Source organism: Saccostrea echinata, unplaced genomic scaffold, assembly GCF_033153115.1.
Source record: "Saccostrea echinata isolate AGI-Se365-2 ecotype Australia unplaced genomic scaffold, CSIRO_AGI_Sech_v1 ptg000015l, whole genome shotgun sequence".
Taxonomy (NCBI): domain Eukaryota; kingdom Metazoa; phylum Mollusca; class Bivalvia; order Ostreida; family Ostreidae; genus Saccostrea; species Saccostrea echinata.
Window position 1 is genome coordinate 1503284 of NW_026889764.1, and position 9217 is coordinate 1512500.

The following is a 9217-nucleotide window of genomic DNA, read 5'->3' on the forward strand; positions in this document are numbered from 1 at the left end:
TTTGTACAGTACACATTGTAGTTTTTGTTGGGTTTGTGACAGTACTTTGTACAGTACATACTGTAGTTTTTGTTGGGTTAGTGGAAGTACTTTGTACAGTTACTTCCACTAACCCAACAAAAACTACAGTATGTACTGTACAAAGTACTGTCACAAACCCAACAAGTTCACACTACTGTAGCTTTTGTTGGGTGTGGCAGTACTTACATTCTGAGCCCCTGTGGTGGCGGCTCCCTGTCGACTTGTCCCAGAGAACGGGTGTGTCAGTATAAACTCTGTAGCTTGTTCCAGGGATGAAGTCAGTGTCAGGGCCTCAATGCCATGTTCTCTACTAAAACCCATGTCTGTCAACTGAAAAAGACATTAAAATCAGTCATTACATACACGTAGCAAGATTACAAATAAGTGTACTCTCCTGCCAATTGTAAAAGAACATTGCATTTGCTCGATTGGACATGTGCATGTATATCAATCCTTTTGTATGGTATGAAGAACACATCTCAAATATAAAATGTATATTAACATCCTTAAGGTCAAGATCTAGTAAATGACTTTAGACTGTCTTTTTGGTGCTAGATCCATTATGACGTCACAATCAATTAAAAACTTTCTTTTTCCCGTACTTTACTGCTCTGATAGGATTATGTAGAAAATAAAGTTTTTTCATAGAATTCAATTTGAAATCATGTGAAAAGTAATCCCAAAACCTATATTCAATTTGATATTAATTTAAAGAAGAGGATAAGAACAAACAAATTACCGTTTTCTGAGAGACTGTAGGCAATCTGGATACATTTCCTTTGTCCGATAAGGAAAAAACTCCCATATTCATGACTTATTTTATTAATTTTTCATCAAAAAAGCCAGTTTAAAATACGATTTTTGATCTTGTTTACCTAGAAAATATGCCCCGATACACCTTATTTGACCAAGCTATACTTAAAAAGCATCTTTAAAGGAATTTATTTCTCAAATTTGAGAAATCTGTAGGCTCCTTTCATTTACTAGATCTTGACCTTAATGTAAAATCTCATCAACATTTTTAAATGTTAAAATAAGAATAATCAGATACACACTTTCAACACACAGTCTTCTGACATATGCTTGTCTTAATGTAATCATCATATATTCTTCATCAAATCAATATTCTCAGTCAACAATTGCTACTAGTATATACCTGTCTATTCTTAAATAAATACTTGTAGCATAATAATTTCTCAGTATCTTTAATATACACCTTTTGCTTCCAACATCAACATTAATATTACAGGGCAGTAATATCAACATTTGCCGACTTCTAGTGTACTTCACCATGAAAAAGTATATTTGTGCTCTTAACTAATATCTCAGTATATCTCAATATACCTGTTGTAGATGAGCTTCATTTACTTCTGGTTCACTGGGACGGGAGGGGGCCATTGGAACAGCTTGGGAAGCCCCTGAGGAACTTGCTACTCCCCCACTTGTGGAAGGAACAGCCCCTGCTGAGGAATTTGAAGCATTCCCCAATTCTTCTCTCTCTTTGGCCAGTCTCTCTTTGATAACATTCTCCCCTTTGATAATATTGCACAGGATTGCTAACATAGACTCAGACATGCGACCTCCATACACCCTTAGTGGTTTCTTGTTCCACAGACTCATCACAGCCTTGAAAGCTGCCTGGAATAGAATCGTAGAGTTTTAGTACAAACTCCTACAGAATTTATCGAGGAACACTGTACCCTTTCGAGGGACTATCAATGTAATTTACATAGTTTATTTTCAAATTTCCATAATTACCCCCCATTTCTAAATGAGCCCTAACCTTTAGGAAAATTATACACAATGGACATAACAAAGTCTTTTACTTTCCAAATGTTCTCATATTTGTAATCTTTTCATCAATCTATAGGTTCATAATGCCTTACAGCACTGTTTAAATATGAGTATCTTTAATGAGCTATCTTGCACTCTTGATTTTCAAGACAGATTTAGTAATATACAGTACCATCTTCCACACCTAATTTCACATTTGTAACTATTTAACAATACTTTTTTTTATTTTTAAGCCATGTGAGAAAACTACACATTAACCTTCATTACAACTTAAAGGTAGTTTCTACGTGTATATCATACATGTACATCATAACAGATTTTAAAACTTCTAAAAGTTCCTTGTATACCAACCTTCTGTGCCTTGATAAGATACTGGACTGCACTGAATGGAACATATCCACTCTGACTAGATTTAGCAGGCATCACATGAGGGGTTTCTAGGACTGTCTTTGGATTTGACATTCTCTCTATCAGCATCAACCAGGAATCAAGGAATTCTGCAATCTCCTCTGAAGGAACAACAAGTACATTCATGCAAACAATTGGTATAAAAAATAATTACATGTATATCATTAGAAACAATTGTAGTTCTGCCTTCACATTGAATTCTAATTCTATGGTACATCTAAAACTGCTAATCCCGACTTTACAAACCTGATAATTCTGATGGTTCTTGGTCATCTTTCGCTGAATCATTTCCAAGTGATAATGCCCACTCAAATGCTCTGTGATAAAAAGAAAAAATTCAATGATAATAATACTACACTTTAAACGGTGCATTCAGATGATGAAATACAGCATACATGTACATTCTTTCATTAGCCTCTTAAGAAATCTCAATTTATCACTATTTGCATTTATAAATGCAAATATATTTTTTCTTTATTCCATCACTTTCTTAGTAAATTCTTACTTGAACAAAGCATCCTGACCACCTAAAGCTACAAACTTCTGTAACATTAAATGGAATGGCTGCTTCTTCTCATCAAACAGCATGGACATGAACCCCACAAAACACACCAGAAATGTCAGTCTGCACAAAGATACAACAAGTTAGAACACATCAACTTTCCAAGTTACATGGGAAAACCATCTTCACATTCAATATCTAGGTCCAAGAAATTTTCAAAAAACCTACCTCATATGACATTTTTACCTAAAGCTAAACTGTGCCAACCTAGAATATATGCATAATCATACAAAAGACTAAGAAATATTTATGTACCTTAATTTTGGCACTGGTGAATATGGTGGAGGCTCCCACTGAAACCCATTGGTCAGGAGCTTGGTGAGAGACTTGGCCACTGCCTGGGCGTAAGGGGAGGGAACTGTAGGGGGTAGGGGGATCTGTTGAGACCTCCTTTGTCTGACAGGGCTCCCCACACAAAGTTTTACTAACAAGCTAAACAACTCAGCCAGTGTCCGGCAAAGTCTAGACGACACAGATAACAAAGGCTTCAGTTGTTTTACTTGTGCTTGTAGAGCTGGGGACATTTTTGATTTCTTTCCATCACCATCCTCTTTGGACGTGCTAGCCCCCTCATTCACCTCCATGGGAGTCTCGTTATTTTCTGATGTTGATAGGGATTCCATTGCCGCACTAACACCATTGCTTCCCATTTCCTTGGTAGAACCTGGTGAGAATTCTTCTTTCTCTACTTTGAAATCTTTTGGTAACAGCTTGTCCATGTCTGCCTTACCAAATGAACAGCCTGGGGGGAGTATGTCCTCACTACACAGAGCCAAAAGGACTGTACTCTCCCACACTAATGAAGTATATAGCTTACTTAGACCACTTAGAACTTTTAACCCAAGTTCTGATCCCCAGTGGCTCACAGATATTGTTCTGAGGTCAGTCTGAAAAAAAGTTTACATTTTCTTTGTCAATTTTCATCAACAACAGTCTTTTTATTTTCTCACATGATAAAATAACCTTTCAACATAAGACTGAATCTTAAACTTATAAGATTTGAATCTGTTTTAATTTTTTCAAGTCTGTAAGTAGGACAAACCATACAGTCAAGTTTCCTCAGATAAGCAGTATCAACAGGCAGTTTTGTCTATTCTGACATATGCTTGTCTTTATGCATTCATCATAAATGTACATGTTTTCAATTTCAAACACAACATCCAAAATCTTGGAAAATCTCCTCAATGTCTACTGCACTATCCTACACTAACCTGTCCCATTCTGCAAACGTGAACAAACATCATAATGTAGGCATGGCATGAAGACAACGCATGGAGCAGGGGTGTGGCCTGTGGGGAGAGGGTAGCATCAGAGGGGGATGTCACACTGGCAAGCTCCCTCAGTAATACAGAGCCCCCTGGTGGGTCCAGGGGTTGGTGAAGGGGGCTTAATTTCTGTAGAACTTCATCTAACTTCATTAGGCCCTGCTTCAAAACCTGAGGCTCTCTGGATAAGTTCTGCAAAAATAAAATGAAATTGCCATTCTACATGAAGAGTGTATATTTTTCATACTAAATGTAAATGCAACAGACAAAAAACAAAAATATTTTTTTTATCTGAAACTTCGAATTAGAGGAAACTTTATTTATTTAGCTACATGGATAACCTCTATAAATTATTTTCCACTTACAGTTACAAGGTACCTTACTTTTCACTGTTAAACTTACCAAGATAGATTTACCTTACTTTCTCACAGTTAAACTTACCAAGATAGATTTACAGACAATGGACACTGTCTGACAGGCAGGTGAGGTGGGGAAGTCGATCGGGAGGTTTGGCAATCCGAGGATACTCATCAGCGGCTCTAGACCTTTCTGTGAGACAAACTCCCGACAGTGGTCATCAGTCGAGTTGTTGGTCAAGATAGCCTCCACAAACTTCATCTATAAAGAAATGATGCTTATTTTACTACATCTCCAGGGAACTTTTATGAACTTGCATGAAAATCTTTGTATTTTTCTTACATGTATTTTAAATTATTCATGTCCATGTATTTAATACACATATCTACATTCAGTATGTGCAGTGAAAACTTACCACATTCAAGACATAGTCCATAAGAGGAATCTGTTGCTTTTCTTGAGTACTTTGGGCTGCAGTGGCTCTAAATGACCGAGTGGACATACAATTAAAGTTTTTGTTATAAACACAACAGTTAATATACATGTACATGTATTTCTAGAATAAACTCAATACCCTAATACAATTTAAACTTTAAATCTACATGTATACAAAGAAGTTACAAATTGGAAGTTTTTAGACTTACATGTGGATTATCACTGAATAAAATTAAACTTTCGTAATGCTTCATAAAGAATATAATACAGTCAAACCTTGTTATCAGGGTTCGAAATTCACTATATACAACTCGCAAAACGCGAGTTAGAATTCCCAAATTGCGAGTTAAAAATTAGGTAACTCGCAAAAACTTGCGAGTTGATTTTTTTGCATTGATACTGTAGCAGAATTATATAATATGACAGAACACAATGCTTTTGATTTAAATCAGTAATTTAACTAAAAGTCACACTGTAGTTGTATTTTGTGTATTGTACAGTAGTTACTTTTTCCTTAAGTTACATGTATTTAATTTATATAAATTTAACTTTATATGAAAATTGCGAGTAGTCTTATAAAATTCCGAGTTCACTTTCTTGGTACTCGCAATTATTTGCGAGTTGTAATTTTAGGGAGTTTCTAACCCTGGTTATCTCGAACTCAATGGGACCCAGAAAAAAACTTCGAGATATCTGAGGATTTGAGATATCAAGGGTAAAATACTTAGTAAATAAGTGGTTGGAACTTAAAAATTACTTCGACATATCCATGGTATTCAAGATATCAGTGTTCAAGATACCAAAGTTCAAGTGTACTGAAATACTTATACATGTAGGTCTAGATGATGACATTTATATACCTAGCAGCCTCTCTTTGGGCCTCTGGTTTGTTCCCATCTATGTCCTGTGTGTTGGGGATTTCATCCTCTTCATCTTCCTCGTCAGATGAGTTGTTATCCGGTGGCTGGGGGGACTGTACAGACATGTTCTGGGGCTCCGTCTTAGGAGTTGGCTTCACACATACATACTTCTGATCCCTTCCCATAGAACAAACCTCCTCCAGTAACTGCAAAAGAAATATAACTTAATTTACATAGCACTCATTTCACGATAGTTTGACAAAGAAATACATGTATGTAAAAGAGGCATTGGCCTACTCAATTTTTTTGCACATGTTGTATATAGGTCTGTAGGGTTTTGAATGCAATATAGAAACATATTGAATAAGTGGAATTTTTAGCGAGACTCAATTTTAGCGATTTATCCCAAAAATTGGTTTATATTTTCAGCGAAAAATAATTTTAGCAATTTTATAATGTCAAGAAAGATACATGTAGCTACATGTATAACTACCGATACAGAATAAACTGTTGTTTACCGATCTCAAAACCCTCGCTAATAATACCAAAACTGAAACCTCTCTAAACCTCCTGCTTATAGAGTAACAGAAAAAAAAACTTGGAATATAAAAATACAATATGCATGTCAGATTCCAGTAACATTCTGAATGATAAAATCACAAAGAAATAGTTCCTGTAACCTGTTGTTTTTGCATTGCTTTATTCCCAGCAAATACAAAGGTCTACCAGGAGATCAAATACAATGCTTTTTTTCAATAAATCCACAGTTCCTGGCTTTAAATCATGATGGTAAATTAGAATTCCAAAAATTGCAACTAAGTTTCAATCTCATACTTTGATAATAGCTTTAGTGGCATCAGTTCTCAGGGATGGTTGGTGTCTCATCAGTTCATCCATAGCATTACCCAAGTTACTGGCTGTGTCACCTATAACAAAATATACACTTTGTACATAACTAATTCCTAACCTTTGGCAGCTAACTGACATTTGCACATCTAATAAAAGAATCAACCATAAGATAAAAAGAAGCAGCGTACCGTTCTTACCGAATGGATCTGACCCCCTTCTTCGCCTCATGGCTGGGAGGTAGTCAGGGGAGAGGAGTACTTTAAACAATCTATCAAACGGCTTACAGCTGACGAAGGACTGTAAACCCCTGGCATTCAGACACAGGGCACTAAAGACATTGGGTAAGGAAGCTAGAACCTCTCTTGTTGCTGGAACCTACAAAGTTCAGTTAGTCTGTGTAAAAATATTCTCATCAGCATCATAACATTTCAAAGACCACTTGTGTAATACAATGTATTTTTTCTGAAATCTGGGTTTGCCTCATAACTTTTTTGACAACTAGACCAATTGGACTAGTTCCTGAAAATCTGCTAGTTCTGGTCTATGGATGTTGTACTTACATCTTTGATCAACAGAGCATGAAGAACCACATCTGTCAGGCCACTGTCCTGTAGGGAAGACAGCAGTGAAGGCTCCTGGAAGACGTACACCGTTACTACATCCGTGGCTACAAAACAAAACATGCCATTCAACAACCTTCATCTCCAATAGGTATCTCCAATAGGTATCTTACCCATTTTAATTACATTTTCACAAGTTAATCTCTACTACATTCCTACTTGTACATATAAAATATCTGGTAGATAACAAGTATAGAAGCTATAATTTCCAAGATCTAAGACCACACAGGCCATGATCCAACGATGCAAGTCACTTCTCTTTATTGTAGCATTGAAAACGACTGAGCATGCCATATAAAGCATGGCCAGAGATACACAATGCGTCTGAATTATTATTTTCACTTACCTAACAGAAAGAGAGAAGGTCCGTAGTATTCAGCATTACTGATGATGTGTCTCAGAGACTTGGGCAAGGAACCATCCATCACTGTAAAGAATCAAAAGCTTAAGCCTCAAACAATGTTCATTTTACGGATCATGTGGTATACACTGCTGTAAAGGAATTATCATAGTGGCTCATCTATCAGAAGAATATGAAACTTGCAAATAAAACTCAGTATTTGAGAATCTATTATCTACATGTATATGATGGAAGAATTCCTTCAAAATCCACAAAGTACAGTATCAAGCAGGTGCTTCTAATGTCACAAAATATTGTATAATCAGAATTTTTAGCAAGGATTCAATTTTGGCATTATTAGCGAGGGTTTTGAGATCGCTAAAACTGAATATCGCTAAGAATTTATTCTGTTTGGGTTTCTAAAGGCATCTTTCTTAACATTATAAAATCGCTAAAATTACTTCTTGCTAAAATTATCTTTTTTTTTAGGATAAACTGCTAAATTTGCGTCTGTCTAAAAATTCCACTTACACGGTAAACAAATACTTACAATGTCTAATACTGTCTGAAAATGATGGGTCTGGAATTGCTTTCTTCAGGAAGTTGAGCATGGACTTCAGTAAGGCAGCTCTTTGTGGATAACACTGAACACCTGTAGTAATACAAATTTAAAATACAAAACTTTCCAATACAACTTGGGATAAAATAGCATACACATGTTGTACATGTGTATATGTACTTTATATCAAGTGTAGAAGCTACGAATACCAAGACACATGTCTATGAAAGACATGATCCAACGATGCTAATCACTTCATTAATATTGCATTGAAAACGACCGCACATGCCACAAATAACATGAACAGAGATACACAATGCAGAAGTAATCAATAGACCAGTGGTTTGTTCAAAAGACAGCTACTTTTAATCAAACATTTAACTTCAAATAATCCTTCTATTATCTTTCCTTGTTTCAAATGGTAATTCTGAATACAGCCTGTTTAATGCTTCAAATAAGACAAAATTTACCTGTCTTGGTAGGATTCTGCGGAATGAGTTTGTCGTTAGTCACCCCTGTAGAGGTTGAGGGCTGATCTGGGTCGGCTGGACCAGATAATCGGGCCTGGGCAATCTCTGCTGACTCAGTTTCCATATCAGAGATGGGGGACACAGGACTCTCCTCCAAAATTGACTCCCTCCTTACCCTGATTTCAAATGGTTGTTCTTTTCTACACAAATCCACTTCATGCTGTGAGTAATTAAACAAAGTATTCAGGTTCATAACTCTATAACATACAGCTGTATGGTACAATTACAAGTACAAACTACTTTAATCAAATGAGCACTTGCAGTTACAGACCTCTAATCTGTTTATAAATGTTGATAGCCCTCCTTGTGCTTGAAATGCAGCCATGTCCAGATTTGTGATAAGGTCTACAACTCTTACAGCCCTTGTTACAAATTGCTGTAAAAATCATAAATATTAATTTGGAGATGGAAATATCATTTCAATTTGTAGCACTTTATTTGATAATGATTTTGAAGAATTTTGAATTAATGCTACAGAAGAATCCTTTCATTTTAATTTGACAAATAATTATTCATTATTTATCTCCTTTTAAAAGGAAGAATGGCCCCTCATTTGAGTGTAAAGACTGAATGGACAAATGACATTCAGAGAACAAAGTTGACTTACTGTAATATGT

At 35.9% G+C, this 9217-nt stretch overlaps 1 protein-coding gene across 1 annotated transcript in view; it reads right to left on the reverse strand.

Moving 5' to 3' along the window:
* LOC133187371 (E3 ubiquitin-protein ligase HUWE1-like) overlaps positions 1-9217 on the reverse strand; it is a 62978-nt gene that overhangs the window by 47384 nt on the left and 6377 nt on the right. Inside the window, exons 15-32 of the mRNA XM_061322718.1 lie at positions 9208-9217; positions 8872-8976; positions 8541-8760; positions 8062-8163; positions 7518-7598; positions 7112-7218; positions 6749-6926; positions 6537-6628; positions 5703-5908; positions 4823-4889; positions 4492-4668; positions 3997-4242; positions 3041-3672; positions 2729-2848; positions 2470-2540; positions 2163-2324; positions 1366-1655; positions 208-351 (exon numbers count right to left, since the gene is read on the reverse strand). The exon at positions 9208-9217 is cut by the window's right edge and continues 76 nt beyond it. Coding sequence (XP_061178702.1) covers positions 208-351; positions 1366-1655; positions 2163-2324; positions 2470-2540; positions 2729-2848; positions 3041-3672; positions 3997-4242; positions 4492-4668; positions 4823-4889; positions 5703-5908; positions 6537-6628; positions 6749-6926; positions 7112-7218; positions 7518-7598; positions 8062-8163; positions 8541-8760; positions 8872-8976; positions 9208-9217 — 3010 coding nt within the window. The remainder of the gene's footprint in view (positions 1-207; positions 352-1365; positions 1656-2162; positions 2325-2469; positions 2541-2728; positions 2849-3040; positions 3673-3996; positions 4243-4491; positions 4669-4822; positions 4890-5702; positions 5909-6536; positions 6629-6748; positions 6927-7111; positions 7219-7517; positions 7599-8061; positions 8164-8540; positions 8761-8871; positions 8977-9207) is intronic.